The 19,684-nt window shown below is 48.4% G+C and overlaps 1 protein-coding gene across 5 annotated transcripts in view; it reads left to right on the top strand.

Moving 5' to 3' along the window:
* CLSTN1 (calsyntenin 1) overlaps positions 1 to 19,684 on the top strand; it is an 88,952-nt gene that overhangs the window by 38,061 nt on the left and 31,207 nt on the right. For 4 of the 5 annotated variants that reach the window (XM_045482077.1, XM_045482076.1, XM_045482079.1 and 1 more), the window contains exon 2: positions 7,394 to 7,516. In XM_045482077.1, the coding sequence (XP_045338033.1) occupies positions 7,394 to 7,516 (123 nt within the window). Of the gene's footprint in view, positions 1 to 2,824; positions 2,850 to 7,393; positions 7,517 to 19,684 lie in introns of those variants that run through there. The other variant, XM_045482078.1, reaches the window with a different exon arrangement.

Genomic DNA, 19,684 nt, shown 5'->3' with positions numbered 1-19,684 from the left:
AAAAAAGTTAAGAGTGATCACAAAATGTATTTTACAAAGCCAGAGAAAAACTGATGCGGTATTAGCCAAAAGCATCACTAGGAACACCGTCAGCCGAAAAGGGGAGCTACTGTCCATAAATTCCATGCAGTGTTCCTTTGGTTAAGTAAAAAGTTTCCTCTTTAGGGCGCCCGGGTGGCTCAGTCGCTTAAGCAACCACGTCTCGATTTTGGCTCAGGTCATGGTCTCACTGTTTGTGGGATCGAGCCTCGCATCAGGCTCTGCGCTGACAGCTCTTGCTTATAATTAATCTATCAATAAATATTTGTTGAGCGTCTGTGTGGGAGGCACAGCGTGGGCCCTTCGCTGATGTTGTTTCTAATCCTCAAAGTGAGGTTGTGGAAGGTTGTCCCCATTCCTGATTTGACGATGCGGAAATAGGCAGGGGGTGGTGAACTAATCTGTACCTAGTTACAGAGTGGGTCAGAAACAGAGTTCATTAATTCACTAAGTTCTGTCCGGTCCCAGGGTTCCTGCCTTTTCGACCAGACTGCGCCGTTTACAAGTTCTAGCAGCATCTTGCCGCCTAGGGAATCGAGAGCGCTCCTCGGTGTAGCACTGAAGGGAGATGCTCACCGTAAATGGTAACTCAGGCCCCTCTCCAGCTGCACCTCCTTCCAGTCTCAGAGCCGTGCATTTACCAGTCTTGCGAGTTCCAGGATGTGCCCTGTGCTTACGTCCTTTGTACCTGATACACACACACTGCTCACAATACTCCCTCCCATCCAAGAGCCCTCGATGATCTCTTCAGAGATGTCCTTGGGAGGTTTCCGCTTGTTCTCCGATGGATCCTAGAGCCGATCTAGCATTTCCAGCCCCTCTTCCGGACACATGGTGGGGTGGCCACCCTCCACCCTGGAGGGTTTGGGTGGGGCCAGGTGACTAGTTCTGTTTCAGTGAGTTAGGAGCCATGTCTCCCCTCTTCGTGGAAGGTTAGGTCCCACAAGAAGACCCTCCCACGTGCTCACCCTTGCCCTCTGGCACAGGGCATGGCCACATTTGAGGTGGTGGCTACTTGGTCACATTGGTCTCTGCTGACTCCTAAAGTTCCCAAGACTGAGTGAGTCCCCTTTTATAGTTTTGTTTTTGTTTTTACCACGTTGTATAACCCTTTAATTATAGCCACACCATTTTGGAATGTAGATGGTCATTGATGTGTTTGTGTTCTCCGAGAGACTGGGACTTGATTCCCCAGAGCCCAGTGCCCAAGCGTGCGTAAGCAGTGTGCTTACATATAGTAGACATTCGGGAAAGATTTCTTGGAACAAACTCAAAGTCAGTGGGCTGTGAAGCTGAAAGGACCTTTGACATTAGGCTGGTTCGAAAGACCAGGGATAGTCTGATTTAAATGAGAATTTATGGCTGAGGGCAGGGTTTCGGAGAGTCTGCGAGAACCTGTGCCTTTTTGTATTTTGATTTTGGAACTATATGAATATTTTGCTTATTCTGAATGTCTTTGAGGAAAAGAAGAATCAGCTGGAGATTTTATACTTACATAGTTTAGGCCACTTTTCTGTGCAGACCGTCTTTAACAAAGGGCCCACTAACAGATCACATTCCGCTCCTTCGGGGAGGAAAGGGCTGGATTTTTTTCATCCAAGTCTGGTGGTCTGCACCCTGTAATCCCAGGGACCAGACGCCACCTAGTGGCAGCATTCCTTAATTGCAGATTCTTTTGATGGCCCAAGCTTAAAAATTGAATCTGCAAACAAAACATAACATCGTCTAGGATTTGCTGATGATGTGCTGGCAATCTCTTAGGACATTCAGCTGTTATTTATTATGTCCTTATTGGCCTAGTACGACCAGCCCAGGTTTCTGGAATGAGAAGGGGCACACATCAAGTGATCTTTTTGAAAGCAGTGTAGTTCTCTTTATAGACGAAGAAAGCAATCAGAAGGGAGCTGTTTGGTGCTGGGTGGGTGTCAGGGCCACAGCACGCAGGCTTGGGAACCACCTCACCGGGGTGGGTGACTGGTGTGCCCTGGACAAGGAGTCAGCCCTCCTTGGCCCACAGAGCTGGGCTGTCCTAGGGAGGCGTACGTTTTATATTTAAACTTAACCCTGGAGTTGGCCGTTGTATTGTTTTCATCTTGGTTTTTTAAATCGGTGGCAAGTTCTGGTGATTAAGATCTGCCGCAGCCTCAAAAACCAGTCGTGTCCCCAAATCATAGGCGTGTCCCCCAGATGTGACCTACGTACGGAAGGTCGGCTGCCAGCCTTACTGTGCCAGGACTTCCGTTAAGACTGTGCCACTCAAAATTTAGTGGGCTTTTTAATGATCTAGAATGTGGTAAAGTGAATCAGGTAAAGGCTGTCAACATGGGTGACGTGTTCCTTTATCTGTGATTTTTTGGGGAAGATTACAGAAATATCACTCACTTGTTTCTATAAATATTTGATAAGGCCAATTGAATGTGATGAAATATTAAAAATACCATTTATTAAATATTTAAAAGTTCAGTCCTTGGAACCGGCCGAATCTCTTCATTCTGCAGCCAGCTGAAAGGAGCAGTTTATAAATTGTGAATTACAAAATGAGGATCCTGGGACCGTAGCTGTACAATTCTCTTTGCCTCGAACCGTCAGCCATTTTCAGCCGCGGGCCTTTCCGCCGGGGCAGAAGTACATGCGTCGTTCTTCTGACCATCGCTGGTTTTATGCGGTTTGCTCCACCTGGCATTTCCACATTCCTTCTGGACTGAATACGCTCACTCGGCTTAAGTGTCAGCACTTTCATGGACTCACACGTCTGCAGCTTTATTCGCTGTGCTTATAACTTCATTAATACCACCTTAATATGAAAACAGGTGGGAGTCAAATACTGCTGTGAAAGGTCCATTGTCAATAGTAAGTTGAACTCACATCTTCTGTGTTTTCAAATGAGATCAGTGACAAACAGTGGAGGCTTTGCTCCGCTTCCTTCAAGACCCGCCGTTTGTCGGTACTAGACCTGTGACTCCAGGCACCCGTCCACCTGTGTCCCAGGACAGGTTAACAAGGTACCTGGGGAAGACGGGAGTCTCAGCCACAGGTAAACACTCAGCCTGACGGCAGAGCGAGGTTATTTCCTGTGCCCAGTGGGACCCTCTCAGACCAGAGGCCGCAGCAAACTGGGGCCCGTGCCAGGCACGCCCCCAGGTACTCGCCACTGTCCTAGAGGGTATTTCCGAAGAAGGGCAGGGGCAGCCTACCCATCTAATTCTCTTCTTTGCCAAATCTCCTGTCCCGGCAGCAGCTTTTGTGAGCGGAGGAGATCCTTTCCGAAGGCCCTTTAAATGTTGGGTCTTCATGATCTGGGTTTGATCTCACGTCACGTCTCCCCGTGACCGAATCCCAGCCTACCTCTCCAGACAGATCCCGCAGTATTTCAGCGTGTTCTGTTCCTCCAGATTCTCTAGCCTCCTGGAATTGGAACACCCACCTGCCAGAAACAAAACACGAAAAGCACCTTCCCAGTGTTAAAACGCCAAGCCATACCTGGTCTTCTGTTCTCGGCACCAAAACTATCTTCTCTAAGAATTTACAAACCAAACACTGGGTTTATTTGTACTGTGCGTGAAATTGTTTATATACGCATCCATTTACCAAATAGTTCCCAAGCAAAGGTGCAGTGCTGGGTGCTGGGGATTAACAGGGAACAAGGGGTCTCACTCTCCCAGAATCCGTGTTTTTGTTCACATACGTGTTTAGGAGAAGTAACAGCAACACCTAGTGGCATTTTACCGGGTGCCAGGCTCTGTCCTGAGCGTTTCACACATGACTGGTTTGATCACACAGCAGCCTGTCAGGTGGGTACCAGTGCTGTACCCACTGGTACAGATGAGGAAACTGAGACCCGTGGGGGAAGCCGGGTAACCTGCCCCAACGTCCCAGGCTGAACCCCCCGCCCCGCCCTGTGTCCAGCAGTGTGGCGATGAGTAGCAGAAGAAAAGGCGGAGAGCAAGTGGGGGCAGAGTGCTGGAGGAGGGAACGTTTAACAGAGACCTGAGGGGATGAGTCCCCTGAGACCCTGCCAGGGGACTCCAGAGGTCAGAGCGGTTTTTTTTGTTTTTTTTTTTAATTTTTTTTTTTTTCTGACGTTTATTTATTTTTGAGACAGAGAGAGACAGGGAGAGACAGAGTATGAACAGGGGAGGGTCAGAGAGAGGGAGACACAGAATCAGAAACAGGCTCCAGGCTCTGAGCTGTCAGCACCGAGCCCGACGCGGGGCTTGAACTCACAGACTGTGAGATCATGACCTGAGCCGAAGTCCGACGCTTAACCGACTGAGCCACCCAGGTGCCCCTGGAGGTCAGAGCGGTTTTAATAACATCACAGTGTTACCTCCCTTCCTCCTCCTTCTCTCACACTTGCACGGTGGGTGCTCTCTAGGGGCTGGGTGACATGTGACAGTGTGGCACACTGGCCGCGGTAGAAGTGAGGACTCAGCCGTCTTCTGTGAAGCCAGATGGTAGGAAGATTTGCAAAACTGTAAAATGTTACCACTCTTTTAACTCTGTTTTCAAAAATAGTTATTTTCATAAAAATGTTATTTATGTTAACATATAATAGGTTTGTTTTTTAAAATGAATTGATAAAATTTTTCTTTTTTTGAAAGCTTATTTTTGAGAAAGTGCGAGTGGGGGAGGGGCAGAGAGAGAGAGAACCCCAAGTAGGCTCTGCACTGTCAGCACAGAGCCTGATACGGGGCTCGAACCAACAAACTCTGGGATCGCGACCTGAGCCGAAGTCGGACGCTTAACTGACTCAGCCACCCAGATGCCCCAGTGATCAAATTTTTCTTGATTTTAATTTCCAGTGCAGTAAATGCCGATAGGGATCGAGAGGATAGATCCCACGTAAACAAAAGCTGCTTAGGGTCCTCAGTAACATTTGGTGTCAGTGGGCTCTGAGAGCAGAGGTGGAGAACCACGCCGCCGGTTTAGAAGCGTCCCTCTGGCTGCTGTGTGCAGAGCAGGTGCAGGAGGGTAAGGGTGAGGCTGGTCACTTGGATTCTGTAAATATCCAGGCGAGCAGCAGAGATGATGAGAAATGGCTCTGTCTACACTGATTTTGTATGTGTGTGTGTGTGTGTGTGTTTTCAGTTTATTTTTGAGAGAGAGAGAGTGCCCACACATGAGCATGGGAGGGGCAGGGAGAGGAGAGAGAGAGAGAGAGTGCGGGCAAGAATCCCAAGCAGGCTCAGTGCTGTCAGTGTAGAGCCAGATGCGGGACTTGAACTCACGAACTGTTGAGATCCTGACGTGAGCTGAAATCAACAGCCGGGTGCCTGACCGACTGAGCCCCGCAGGCGCCCCTTGTGTGTGTATTTTTGAAGACTGATAACCACACACGTAAAACCTCCCATCGTAACCATTTCTAAGTGTCTGCCTCAGTAGTGTTAAGTATCATTCCTCCTGTTGTGCGGCCAGTTCCCCGAACTGTTTTCAGGTCACAAAACAAACTCTGTACCCATTAAACGGCAACTGCCATGGGTCTGGATTCCTTTGAAAGCGAAGACACGGGATTTGCTCTTGGTTTGGATGTGGCGTGTGTGAACGTCTGGCAAACGCATCCTTAATTAGCGCGATGGTAGGTAGCTTCTTTCTCCTTCTGTGCCTCCTTGTTCAGGATGGGACACATGACCGCTCCCCGAAAACTCCACGTCAGAGTAAAGGCAGGGGAAGCCCAGGTGCTTCCGATCGTCCCAGTCTCCTGACATCACGTAATGGCCATCGCACGACAGCCAAGAAGTACTATCACATCACGGTTAAACGCCGAGTTTTAGTTTTAGATACTTCTGAAGATGGACTGACACGGAGGAAAAGAACTCAGTAGGGGTGGTTCACTGAACACATAGGCGCCGTCTACTTGGGAATAAAGTGTCACGCCGTTCCTTGTACTTAGATGGGCTGAGTTGGGGGCGCTCCGTGGTGAATCCATTCAGTAACATTTGGTGTCAGTGGGCTCTGAGAGCAGAGGTGGAGAACCACACCGCAGGTTTAGAATATGGGCACGCATGAGGGGGAAGTAAAAAGAAATGCCCAGAACGTGCTGGGGGAAACAGGGATTCAGAGAGGGACCAGGCCCTACAGGGAGAAGGTCTCACACAGGCCCCCTGGGAGCCCCGCCCCAGGCAGAACAGACGGATGGGAATTACACTCCGATTTCGTCCGGGGAGCTGACGGCCAGGATGGCAGTTCTTACCCTTAGAACGAAAGTAGCCGCTCTAGTGGCCAACCAAGGAGCAAAGAGGTCACTTCTCCGGTGATCTGCCCGGCTTTGTGGATTGTGAGGATGTCCCTGGTGTACAGATGAGGGAATTGACAGTAAGAGGTCAGTTTGGTGCTCAGGGTCATGCAGCGAATGATAGAGGGGAGCTGGACTCTGACCCCAAGTCAGCCTGACCTCAAAGTGGCTTACTTGTAGGGGGCGCCTGGGTGGCTCAGTTGGTTAAGCATCCGACTTCAGCTCAGGTCACGATCTCACGGTCCCTGAGTTTGAACCCCACGTTGGGCTCTGTGCTGACAGCTCAGAGCCTGGAACCTGCTTCCAGTTCTGTGTCTCCCTCTCTCTATGCCCCTCCCCCACTCCCACTCTGTCTCTCTCAAAAATTAAAACATTAAAAAAAAAAAGTGACATATTTGTAAACACTGTTTCCAGTCAAGTTTTTCAGAGGTTTTGCATTTAGTTTTATTTATGCTCTGTAATTTTATTTTCATAAATCTTGTCTTTTATGTTTTTGTTTGTAATGTTAATTTTAAATAAATAATCTTATATTACTATTGCTATAAAGAAATGATAGTATATCTTTCTTTGTAACTTTCCTGTGATAGGCTGATAACAGAAGTAGATTGTGTGTAATAGTTATCAGTCTTTTTTTTTTATTTCTAGAGCAATTTTTTTTTTAAGTTTATTTATTTTGACAGAGAGAGAGACACACACACAGAGCACGAGTGGGGGAGGGGCAGAGAGAGAGGGTGACACAGAGCCCAAAGCAGGCTCCAGGCTCGGAGCTGTCAGCACAGAGCCCGACGCGGGGCTCGAACCATGAGCCATGAGATCATGACCATAGCTGAAGTCGGACGCTCAACCGACTGAGCCACCCAGGCTCCCCTAGAGCAATTTATTTCTTACTTCTGGTTGCTCCATACACTCAGTTTCTACATCACTGACTCTGGAATTCACAGTTTGACCCCTTCAGCGTCTTGATAGGAAACTTTGCAACAACAGATACAAGTGTTGCCTTCCAGGCTAGTGAGAGGTTTAATTATTTTAGTAATAGACGTATGTCTTTAAAAGCAGTTGAGTTTAAAGTAATAATTCTGACCTGGTCTATTTCCTTTCTTCTTCTTCTCTTTCTAAACCCAGTTAACAAGCACAAGCCGTGGCTCGAGCCCACCTATCATGGCATCGTCACAGAAAACGACAACGCGGTGCTCCTCGACCCTCCGCTGATCGCCCTGGATAAAGACGCACCTCTGCGGTTCGCAGGTACGCACGTGGCTTTTCTCTCCCCGAAAGTCCCGACTGGATGCGAAGCATTTCACACACCCCACTCGGACCGTTTCTGAGCCTCCCTGAAAATGTCTTGATAGCTAAGAGGTGTTTGTGGCTCCTTCGTGCTGCATTTTCTCCTTTTAATTCTAATAGTTGGAGCAGCTGAAAAAAAAGCCTGTACTGCTTGGAAAGCAAAACGTTCATTGCATCCTTGTATAATTCCTGGGTGTGACCGGAAACGGGAACACTTAGGCCAGTGCACCTCAGACTAGTGTGCGCACAGAGCACCTGAGGATTGTGTTAAAAATGCGGATTCGGGTCCGCCTGAATCTCTGTAACATTGAGTGTCATCTGTACTTCCTAAAAGCCCCGTGATTCCTGGCATCACACACACAAAAATGCGGATTTGGCTACAGTGGGTCTGGGGGGGACCTGAGAATCTGCCTTTCTGACGTGGGGCCGCTAGTGCTGCTGGGTCGTGAGCGGCAAGGACCTAGATAAACTACGCCCTGGACTGTCCTTGCATTGCTTGGATTTTGGGTACCCGAAGAGGCTAAGCTGAAAAGTTGGAGCCGTGTTCATAGAAGAATCTTTTTGGCTCAGGTTTTACTTTCAGTAAATTTTTAATTTGAGTCGCCTCGTAAGATTGTAACCTGGGTGTTCATAAGAGATCTCTAGGATCTCTAGGAGGTTGTCTGCTTTGTGACATTAAATAGCACTTTCCAAGTCAGAATGCTCTTGCTTTTACGCAGTGACCTTAGTAGCTTCCTTAGCTGGTGGAAAAAAGGGTTACTTCACCCTCTGTTTGCCTCAGGATCAAAACTGACGTTGTGATGTTAATTTTCAAAGACTAGTGTTTGCCTGATACTTCTCCAGAACAAAGTTTCTCACATGAAAGGGCGTTTGTTCTCTTTGCCTACGGACAGATAAGGAAAATTCAATTAACTCGCACACATTCTATCATATGTTAATTTTTCTGTGGTAAATTGAGGGAAATGAATGTGAGGTCATTTCTGAAGAGCTTTTTGTTTTGTTTTGTTTTTTTTTACACGGGCTCCACACCCAACATGGGGCTTGAACTCACGACCCTGGGATCAAGAGTCGGATGCTCTACCGACTGAGCCATCCAGGTGCCCTCTGAAGAGCTATTTTAAAAATGAATTTGTGGGGCGCCTGGGTGGCGCAGTCGGTTAAGCGTCCGACTTCAGCCAGGTCACGATCTCGCGGTCCGTGAGTTCGAGCCCCGCGTCGGGCTCTGGGCTGATGGCTCGGAGCCTGGAGCCTGTTTCCGATTCTGTGTCTCCCTCTCTCTCTGCCCCTCCCCCGTTCATGCTCTGTCTCTCTCTGTCCCAAAAATAAATAAACGTTGAAAAAAAAAAATTAAAAAAAAAAAAAAATGAATTTGTTCTTCATTCTGTTCGAGTGCCGTGTCCCATTTTCAGGGACGTAACCTGAGGCCAGTTAGTTTTACTTGTTTATTGGTTTTTCCAGAGAAACCCAGTGAGACGGACAGGACTCCGAGGAAGCGCTCTGTGCTGTGAGCACACGCGGTGTTTGTCCACGGAGGTGGCTGGTTTTGTTTGCTCCTAGATTTAAGACCATGTTAGCATCGCATATCGCTTTCCCCGGAACTGCCTGGGTTTCGGGGTGTCTGTGTGCATACACGTATACACGGGCGACCCATGTGTGCTACGAAGTTCGTATGCACGATGTCTCCTTGGGGGTGTGACATTTAGTGCTGTGTGAATAACCTTATCGGATGCCCCAGCTTACGCTTTTGAGTGGACTTACCCGTTTCTGACATTTCATAAATGTTGAGAGGATTGCAGCCCGGAGTGCTAGATTCACTCCCTTAGGCCTCGCAGTGAAGTACCAGCCGTTCACCCGTTGTGTCCAGAGCTCCCTCCTGCCATGTCACTGATAATAGGGAACGTTTCTAAAACCTTTGCAGGGGCGCCCCGGTGGCTCGGTCGGTTAAGTGCCCGACTTCGGCTCAGGTCATGATCTCAGAGTTCGTGAGTTCGAGCCCCGCGTCGGGCTCTGTGCTGACAGCTCGGAGCCTGGAGCTGCTTCAGATTCTGTGTCTCCCTCTCTCTCTGCCCCTCCCCAGCTAGTGCTCTGTGTGTGTGTGTGTGTGTGTGTGTGTGTGTGTGTGTGTGTCTCTCTCTCTCTCAAAAATAAACATTAAAAAAAAATAATAATAAATAAATAAAGCCTTTGTGATGTTCCGGGCACTGTTCTAAGTGCTCTACAAATTTCTGTTTAATCTGCAACAATCTTAGGAGGTAAGAATGCTTCTTGCCATCCCTGTTTTATTTATTGATTTATTCTTAAAGTCAATACGTTTTTATATTTAAGGAATTTTACATGTGATTCCTTCCACTGCCGATCAGCTTAGTTCCTCTGAAGTCAGAATCATAATCTTCAAAATAGCCCTTTTAAAAATTTTTTTTTTTTTTCAACGTTTATTTATTTTGGGGACAGAGAGAGACAGAGCATGAACGGGGGAGGGGCAGAGAGAGAGGGAGACACAGAATCGGAAACAGGCTCCAGGCTCTGAGCCATCAGCCCAGAGCCTGACGCGGGGCTCGAACTCACGGACCGCGAGATCGTGACCTGGCTGAAGTCGGACGCTTAACTGACTGCGCCACCCAGGCGCCCCTAAAATAGCCCTTTTAAAAAGAACTTTTGCTCGGTCCACAGTTGTCACCGTCTGCCCACGGTTTGTCCGGTCGGGCTCCTTCGATCTCCGCTTGAAGATGGGGATCCTTCAGACATCCCCCCACATTTTGGGTCAGAGTAGATGGATCTTGCCTTGTTCTCAGTTTCAGACACCCTCTTAACACGAAGACGTTCAAGCCATGTTCCCCCCTGGACTCTCACCCCCTAGACTTGTACAGATTTTGGGGATGTTCCAGTACATTTAAGTGCAGACATTGTATTCTCCGGTGAAAAACCTGAGAAGAGAAGGCATCTTCGTTTCATGCCAACATTAAAATTAGAATACTAATTCCGTGCAGCTGAGATGTCCCTTATATCCCCTGCCTTCAGTGATTCTGCAGTCCCGGAGCCGCCCTTCGCGGTCGTCGGGCACCCCCAGCATCACTGTACCTGTTTTCGGTACCTTGTTCCTTCTCCCCTGTAGCCACTGCACAGTGAGTTCTGGCTTGCAACAGAGGACTTGCTTTGTGCTCTTGCACAAGTCGTTGTCAACAAACAGAACAAAAGCGAACGCAGGTGCTGACTGCCATCCTCGTTTTCAGGAGAGGAAGCTGGGACACAGAGCGGTGACCTTATCTGTCAGCGCGTGTGAGAGGCAGGATTCTGAGCCCGGCAAGTGGCTCTTTGCTGCAAGGAGGCCCTGGGAGGCACCGGAGGATGCTGCAAGGGAAGCAGGAAGTGAAATAGACCTTGAGTACTAACTTTGAAGGAAAAAGTCCTGTTAATAAAATGCCACTTATTTTTTTCTTTCTCATTTGATTTAATGCTGTTGTATCATTTATCAAAACCTAATGTATTATCATGAATGAAATAGTACTTATAAAGTTTTATGTTTTTACGGGATTCCCAGCTGTTTTTTATTGATGTGCAAAAGTTACATATTGAGATTTTAAAAAACTATAAAGAGAAGCAACGTCGAGTCAAGTCATAGTGCTAATTGGATTGCACTTGCCATAGTTAGGTAAATCAGTTCTTTCCTTCTGGAGATTTTCATGGGGAAGCAGTTATTCTTATATTCTTTTTAAAAAATATAGTCCACATATTAAAAAGCAGCCCTTTTAAAGTATACAGTTCCCAGGGGTTTAGTATATTCACAGGAGTGTGCGACCATCAGCCACTATTTAAAATAATTTTTTAATGTTTATTTATTTTTGAGAAAGAGAGAGAGAGACAGAGCTCGAGCAGGGGAGGGGCAGAGAGAGAGGGAGACACAGAATCTGAAGCAGGCTCCAGGCTGCGAACTGTCAGCACAGAGCCCAACATGGGGCTTGAACCCACGAACCGTGAGATCATGATCTGAGCCGAAGTTGGATGATTAACTGACTAAGCCACCCAGGCACCCCGACCACTATTTAATTCCAGAACATTTTCCTCACCCCGAAAAGAAACCCTTGCACCTAGTGGCAGCTACTCCCCATCTCCCCGTCCCCTTGGCAACCACTAATCTAGTTTGTGTCTGTGGATTTGCCTATTCTGGATTTTTTTGTGCCTAGTGTCTTTCACTTAGCATGGTAGTCTGAAGCTTCACCCGTGCTTCAGGAATAGCACGCATCCGGCCTTTGTTCCTTTTTATTGCCAAATAATATTCCATCGTATGGACAGACCACATTTCCCACTTACACGTTCATCAGCCGACGCACATTAGGACGGTTCCCACTTTCTGGACATCACGAATCTTGCTGCTCTGAGCATTAGCGCACCAGTTTTTGCGTGGACGTAGGTCTTCCTTGCGCTTGGGTGTGCACCTGGGCGTGGAGTCTCTACTCCCACTAAAGCGTAGCCCTTGTCCCTCTGCCCCAGGGTGAGCAGCTGTGTGCCTCCTCTGTTGCCCTGGTACCTGTCCAGCTGCAGCACACAACACTGCCCCCATGAGGCCGGAGCCGACAGATGCATCAGGAACAGACCCGGCTGGCCCGGACTTGAGTCCTGCCTTTGCCACTCCTGGCTGGATGGCCTTGGGCAAATTACTCACCATCTCTGGGTCTCAGTTTGATCCTTTGTAAAACAAGGATAGCAATGTCACGTACCTCATGGGATGCTGGGATTATTAGCTTATTTATTGATGAATGTGAAAAGCTTGAAACAATGCCTGGTACATAGTAAGTGCTCCATACATACAGTGTTTGCTGCTATTGTTATTAGTAATAGAATCTTAAAAAAATACATTTGTGTTTAACATTCTGTGAGAGACATGTTTGCGGTTTTCTGTGATAGTCTTCGTAGTGTTCTATTTTCTCACTAACTTTCTTAGGTAGTCTTTTGGGTAAGGCAGAGGCCAGATCTGGAGGCTTATTTTGATCTTAGATTGATTTGGTAATGACATTGAGTTTGATTTACCCCCATGAGGGTGCTGGGGGGGGTGGCGGTGGCATCCAACACTTGCTGAGCTCTTAACAGTGTGGCGGAGCCTGTTTTAAGGGCCTTACGTGGGTTACTTCTTCAGATTCTTCTCAACAGTCCCCTACAGGAGGCACTCTGGCTACTCCTGGCTTCCCTGATGAGGCCGGGGAGGACGGAGCGTGTCGTCAGTGGCATGGCAGCCTTGTTCTTCATTTAATCCCCATCCCCCGGGCCAGCATGGGGGGTGGGGTGGTTGTGCCCCACAGAATCCGTAGGAGGCACGAACGGCTTTGCCCACGATGGCACAGCTCGTAAGCGACAGGGCTGCCTTCCAGCCAGACGGTCTGACTCCAGTGTGGATTCACACATTCACCGTGTGCACTTCCCTGTCGTTACCTTGAAAACTCTGGAGACGTCCCGGTTCACAGTCGTGTCCCATCATGGGATGTGAGTGTGAGTAACATAACCACCAGAGGTAACTCGTCAAAGCTCCCAAATAAATACATGTGTGACATCGGAAGCTTAGTCTCTAGAGTGCGTTGTAAACTGTCGCCAATCAGGCATTCGTGTTGAACGATGACAGGGTCTGTCTAGCCAGATTGTTTTCATGGGGGAAATCAAGAGGCTAAAGTCTCGGTACTTGGCAGCTATTTTAGGAAATTAAGATGAGTCAGGTCCTTACTCACCCCTTTTCCTTAATCTGCTAATATCCTGAGTAGACGTGGGTATGAAAATATATTGTGTAGTTGATACATTTGTTGTATATATACACACAAATATACATACATTGTATATTTGATATATTTGAGTTAAGAGCCCATACTGTGTAGGCCCTGGTGCTGCTGTTTTGACCGTCCTCCCGCCTCACTGCCTGTATGACGAGCCCAGGCTTCCCTCTCCGCCCCTGCCCCTTGTTTTCAGGCTCTTCCCTGTAGAAGCCGGTTCCATGTCAGCATTTTTTCCTGCCTTCCCAGACGGAGTTCGGGTAACCTATAAGATGAAACAATCATGATACGAAGAGAATCCGAAAGAAGTTTCAGGGCAAGAATGGGAACTTTATCTTTGTTGATATTTAATTAGAACCAACACAGATCTGTGATTCTTTTCTCTGTATTCTGTGCAGTTCGTGTGACTCATGTGTCCTGATGAGGCCTGTGGGGTTGACTGTGGCACATGACCACCCACTTTAGCTTTTTTAACATGTGCAACTAGGCAGACGTTTTTGCTGCAGTCAGTTGGATGTATTCAGTTAAGCCAAATGAAATCACCATTTTTGTATATTGAAAGTAGCAAATATTTGAAAAAATGGAGTGCTAGAAATCTCATGTGGTTCAGCCCAAAATAAGGCAGTACTCCATGGAGTTAGCGGTTTTTGTTTAGTGTCTTATTTATTTTTGAAAGAGTGCAAGTGGGGGAGGGGCAGAGAGAGGGGGGCAGAGGATCCGAAGCAGGCTCTGTGCTGACAGCAGCTGGCTTGACGTGGGGATTGAACTCACGAACCGTGAGATCATGACCTGAGCCGAAGTTGGACGCTCAACCGACTGAGCCACCCAGGTGCCCCCGTTGAGTTAATGGTTTTAAGTATCTGGACATTAGGACAGAAACTCCATGTTAAGTTATGGACTAGAGTGAATTCATTCTGGATGCCTCCAGGAGAGGTTTGGAATAGTAATCAGTAAATATTAGGTAGCCGTGCCAGATCTCCTAGAGAATATGAAAAAGCATAAAAGCGCGTTCTTGTTCCCAAAGCAGCCAGTATTCTAGATGAGAAAGCAGAACCAGCATTGACAAAGAGTTAAGTGCAGATACCCAGTGAGAGAGGCAACACCCAGTCTGGACTGGCGTCCTAAAAAGGCAACAGGAGGTTGGTTAAAGAGGGTGCAGAAGTAAGTGGGCGTTAGGGTGGGTGGAGCTTATGAATGCGGGGCAGGTAGGGGGAAAATAGGAGCAAGGCTGGGAACCAGAGGGGCTTCCAAAGGGAGGGATGAATAGTCAGTGGGCGGGGTGAGCGCCCGGCACAGGAGCGGAGGATTGAAGTCTGCTCGGGGCCACGAGATCTCTGCTGCCAGGCTGAGTAGACGGGATGTGCTGCGCATGTGGGTTTATACCATGTCCGGATCGCCCAGGCCGTGCGTCCAGTGCAGGTGTCCTCGTGGCTGAGTCTGTGCCTCCAGGAGAGCCTGAGAAATCTGTAACCAGACAGCGAGGTTCGGAAGCCACGGACAGGCCCGTCTCTCAAGTGTAGACTACGGCCTGCCTGCGTTGGAACCATCAGATGGCACTCGTTAAAAATGCAGATTATTGGGCTCCACCCCAGAGCTGCTACTGAGTCAGAGTTTCTGGGGCTGGAGCTTGACAAACCACATTTTTAACAAGCTCCTCGGGCTGTTCTTGGCACGCTGACGTTTGAGAGCCTTACTGTAGCCAGTGAGGAGCCACCAGGGCGGTGTCCTCGGGTTGTGCAGGGTGACCCTTGGGGGTGTGGTGGTTGTTGCTCAGCGGTTAAGGCGTCTTGGAAAACTGCTCTGATCTGAGCAACATGTGAGCTTGTGCCAGAAATTAGCCTGGACCAGTAAGCAAAGAAGTCAGAAGTCACTGCAAATCAGGGTCAGCCTGGGAGTTGGGCTGCAGCTGGGAGCATGGGCACCAGGGCCGCATAGAGAGAAGTGGGTTAGGGACAAGAGTGGGATTAGCAGGGACATCGCGGTGGACACTTGCTGCTCAGCACATGTCCATTTTCAACTTAACAGCCCCTGACCTCTTTCCCACCGAGTCCACGTTGGTGGATCCACAGTCCATGACCCCGACTTTTCCAGCCAAGCGCATACAAGCCCAGGCTGGGCCGACCAGATGCTTCCCTCTTGGACGAGAGCACTGAGCAGAGGGTCCAAGACACTAACGCCGTTTGCTGTCGTATCCCAGCCACCCAGGCTGTTTTGCTCGGGGAGTCCTGTCTCTGTCCCCGCCTTGGCTTCTGGCTGTTTCCAAGTCCTTTTCCCTGGCGTGCAGTCAATTCCACGAGCTGCTGATGATGGCTTTTCACCGGAGTCCCCTTTCTCTTGGAACCCTAACTGTCCGAGCCGGCACTAGTGACTTACATAAGGAGTGTATATGAGGGCAGGGTTCCCTGGGATCTGGGAGACTGTAGGATGGGCTAGAGACACCCTTCCAGTGTCGCGCGTAGCGCGGGGCCATACTCCAGTTTGGAAGAAGATGTGGAGAGAAGGCAGGGCCAGCCTGAAACCGAGGTTTCTCAAAGGGAAAGGGAGGGCTACCACTGTGAGCCAGGAACCCTGGACATGACTTTGGACATGGAGAAGTCAAATGTATACTTTCTTGGGTTTATCTGTCATTCTGTTTTTATGGTTTGCTTTAAAAAAAAAAAAAAAAAAGTGCTTCAGTAAACTTCTTTTGACTATTTCGGATGCTCTTGGGGGATGACAGGGAAGAGAGGTCTGTGTATTCAGAGGCCAGCACACCTGAAGACGTCATCGGGAATGCTGGTGGGGCCCTGCGTACAAGAAGAGAGCAGGGCTTCTGCGGGCTTACCTGGCAGAGCAGTGGTAGTAGGTGGTCTGAATTGGGTGGGAAGGGGCAGGGCAGGAAGAATAGAGTAGGAGACGTGGCTTTGAGAGGTCCTTCCTTGCAAAGGCTGAGGGAAGGCCGAGTCCAGGGGAGAAGCCCTGGGAACACAGAGGGGCAGAGTCACCGGGGTGTGATGCCATGGGACACGTGTAATACACGTAGGTGGCTGTCATGTGTATGTAACTAATAGAGCTGTAGGCACAAGGATGGAGGAAAGAGGGAAGAATATGGGTTATGACAACTTGAAACATCAGCTCCTAAAAGAACGGGGACAGAAAGTAACAACCTGGTCCCTGGCTGGGGAGAGGAAGACCGTAAACTGAGTGTAGTTGGATACTATGAAAATACCTCAGGAATTGTTAATTTTGTTGGCTGAGCCACGTTGCTGTAGTTCTGTTAACGAAAGACTGTCTAATGAACATTGTATGCATTAAAGTCTGGCCTTAAAATGTTCCAGCAAAGGGCGCCTGGGTGGCTCAGTCAGTTAAGCATCTGACTTCAGCTCAGGTCGTGATCTCACGGTTCACGGGTTCAAACCCCGTGTCGGGCTCTGTGCCGACAGCTCGGAGCCTGGAACCTGCTTCGAATGCTGTGTCTCCCCCTCTCTCTCTGCCCCTCCCCGGCTCGTGCTCTGTTTCGAAAATAAATAAACATGAAAAAAATGCTTTTAAATAAGCAAAGAAACAAGCAGGGAGTTGGTGAGAATAAGTGGAGCAGACCTCTGGGCCTTAGTTCCTTAACTGGGACCATCAGCCAAAACCCAGGGACTGACCCCAGACCCCTCTCTCTGTCCGGCTGGTTTCCAAGCCCTGCCGGTCCTGAAAATCCCCCACGTTTCCTCCTGAGACTGCCTGTGTTGGGCCCTTACCACATGTCGTCTGAAAGACTGCAGTATTTTCCTTTGTTTACTTGCCCCTCACCTTGCTGCCCTCGGGCCTGTCTCCCTCATTGAAACCGAGGTTGTGGGTGGAAGAAAGAGGTGGGCCCGCCAAGGTCTGCAGACCGCCAGGTCTGCAGGTGACAGCGTGGCAGGCTTACAAGGTGCAGTGTCACACGGTAGAGAAAGCCCATGTCCGCCCGAGTGTGAGGCCATGCTGCCCTCTGGCCAGATGGTTTTTCAAATCATTCCAGGCAGAAGGACCCAGCCTGCCAGCAATTGAAGAAGCACCCGTGGACTTGAGGCGCCACGTACTTTTGGTATAGCCCGTTATTCAAGTAGCTCCGTTAATACTCCAGACAGGCACGGATTTGTAGAAAGGACAAGTACACACTTTTGTTGTGCTCATTATAAATAGATCCAGTCTTTCAGAGAGCAGCCCAGACACACGTGAGTTTCGAAACAATGTATGTTCTTTTATTGGATATTCCTACCTTTGAGATGCGGTTCTGTAACAAATTGTAATACCGATGCATGTTCACAGCCGAAGCTCGGATTCCCATTCCCCCATCCGGACCTTCTCTTCCATGTTGGCCGAAGGCAATTTATTAATCCTTGGGTTTCTCGCTCATAATCCCACAGTATTGTCCGTACTTTCAAAACACACCCTGCATCTGACTGTTTCTCACCACCCTGCACACCCCTGGTTCTGGCTTTCAGCTTCTCGTGCCTGTGTTACTCCGGTAACCATTTTTGCCATATAGATACACATATCTTTTTCTTAAAGATTTTATTTTTAACTAATCTCTACACCCAACATGGGGCTTGAACTTGAAACGCCGAGATCAAAAGCCCATGCTCTACTAACCGAGCCAGCCAGCACAGCCCCTTTGCCTGCTTACATTTGATTTATTTTCACCAAGGCAGCCACTTGGGTTCCTTAAAATATAAACCGTATTGATTTTTTTCTCTGCATAAAACTTTCCAGTCATTCCTTCTCACTTGGAGGACAAACTTCACTTCTTGTAGCAGCCGCTATGGCTTCACATTACTCATCTTCGTCTGGCTTCACCTTCTCTCCCCTTCGCTCAGCCACTGCAGTAGTGCCTAAGCCAGGCCAGGCCCAGGCCTGCCTCAGGGCCTTTGCACTTGCTGTCCCCTTTGTTTGAAATTCTTCCCTAGATAAGCATGTGGCTTGCTTCCTTAGCTCCCTCTGGTTTCTACTCAGACATTATCAGCGAAACCTCCCCCGGACAACTGAAGTATAAAATTAAAACACCCCAGGGGCTCCTGGGTGGCTCAGTGGGTTAAGTTCAGGTCATGATCTCACAGTTCGTGGGTTTGAGCCCCACGTCAAGCTCTGTGCTGACAGCTCAGGGCCTGGAGCCTGCTTCGGATTCTGTGTCTCCCTCTCTCTCTATCCCTCCCCAAGTAGTGCTCTGTCTCTCTCTGTCTCTCAGAAATAAATTAATGTAAAAAAAAAAATTTTTTTTAAGAAAAAAATTAAAACACCCCATCGCCTTCCTACTCTCTGAGTTTTCCTCCCTCCTCCCAGCCTGGTATCTCGAAGGAGAGATTTAGGGAGTGTACATCTTTTGGCACACAGTTCCACTTCTCATGATAATCTCATGATCAGAAACAGTCCCAAGGACATTGCTTGAATGAGTGTCTTTATACTTTTATTAAGCAGTGCATTATGTAGGTAGCCTTCTCCAAGTCAGATACCTCATCCTGGGGTCTTAAATCTGCACTAACCTGTGCAGCGGCCTTTGTCGGGAAGGCACCCTCAAGTCAGTCAGTTATGCCAACTCAGATTATGCGGATCTGGATCACCAGTTTCTCTCTCTCTCTCTCTCTTAATGTTTGTTTATTTTGAGAGAGCGCATGCATACAAGTGAGAGCGAGTGGAAGAGGGGCACAGAGAGAGAGAATCCCAAGCAGGCTCTTTCCTGTTAGCATGGAGCCCGATGCGGGGCTCAAACCCACAAACTATGAGGCCGTGACGTGAGCTGAACGAAATCAGGAGTCGGATGCCTAACCGACTGAGCCACCTACGTGCCCCGAGAAACTGATTTTTTTTTTTAATATTATTCAATTTTAATATGAATTTAAATTTAATTTTAACCCACGTGCCTAGTGGCTCCTGTTTTGGGCAGCACAAGACCCACAGCGACAGCAGGAAGCGTGGTTAGAAATCTCTACCACAGAAAGTTCAGTAGCAGGAAACTGGAATTGCGGTATAGTCACAGGATGGAAAATAATTACAGTAAGAGCAAACATTTATTTGTTGGGTGCTTGCTTTAAGCCAGGCGGTGTCTCATGCACTTGACCTGCCAGAACTCTTGGATTCTTGCCGAACACAGTAGTGGAAAGAAATACGCTATAGCCTTCCGCCAACAGGGGTGAATGAATCCTAGATGCACAAGGCTGAGGGGAAAAGCAAGTCCCAAAAGTTGCCTACCATGTGATAGCATTTTTCAAACCTTAAAAACAAGCAAAATGAAACACTGTTCATGGGTATACAGATACATGGTAAAGCCATTAAAAGGCAAGAGAATTCAGGCTACGATGCTTTTTGTGGAGAGAAGATGCCCCAGTGAGCCGGCTCTGTCCCCTCCTGACCTCCTGGCCTCTGCATG

The sequence above is a fragment of the Leopardus geoffroyi genome, chromosome C1 (genome assembly GCF_018350155.1).
Source record: "Leopardus geoffroyi isolate Oge1 chromosome C1, O.geoffroyi_Oge1_pat1.0, whole genome shotgun sequence".
Taxonomy (NCBI): domain Eukaryota; kingdom Metazoa; phylum Chordata; class Mammalia; order Carnivora; family Felidae; genus Leopardus; species Leopardus geoffroyi.
Note: the sequence above shows the minus strand (reverse complement) of the source record. Positions and strands in the feature narration are given on the sequence as shown.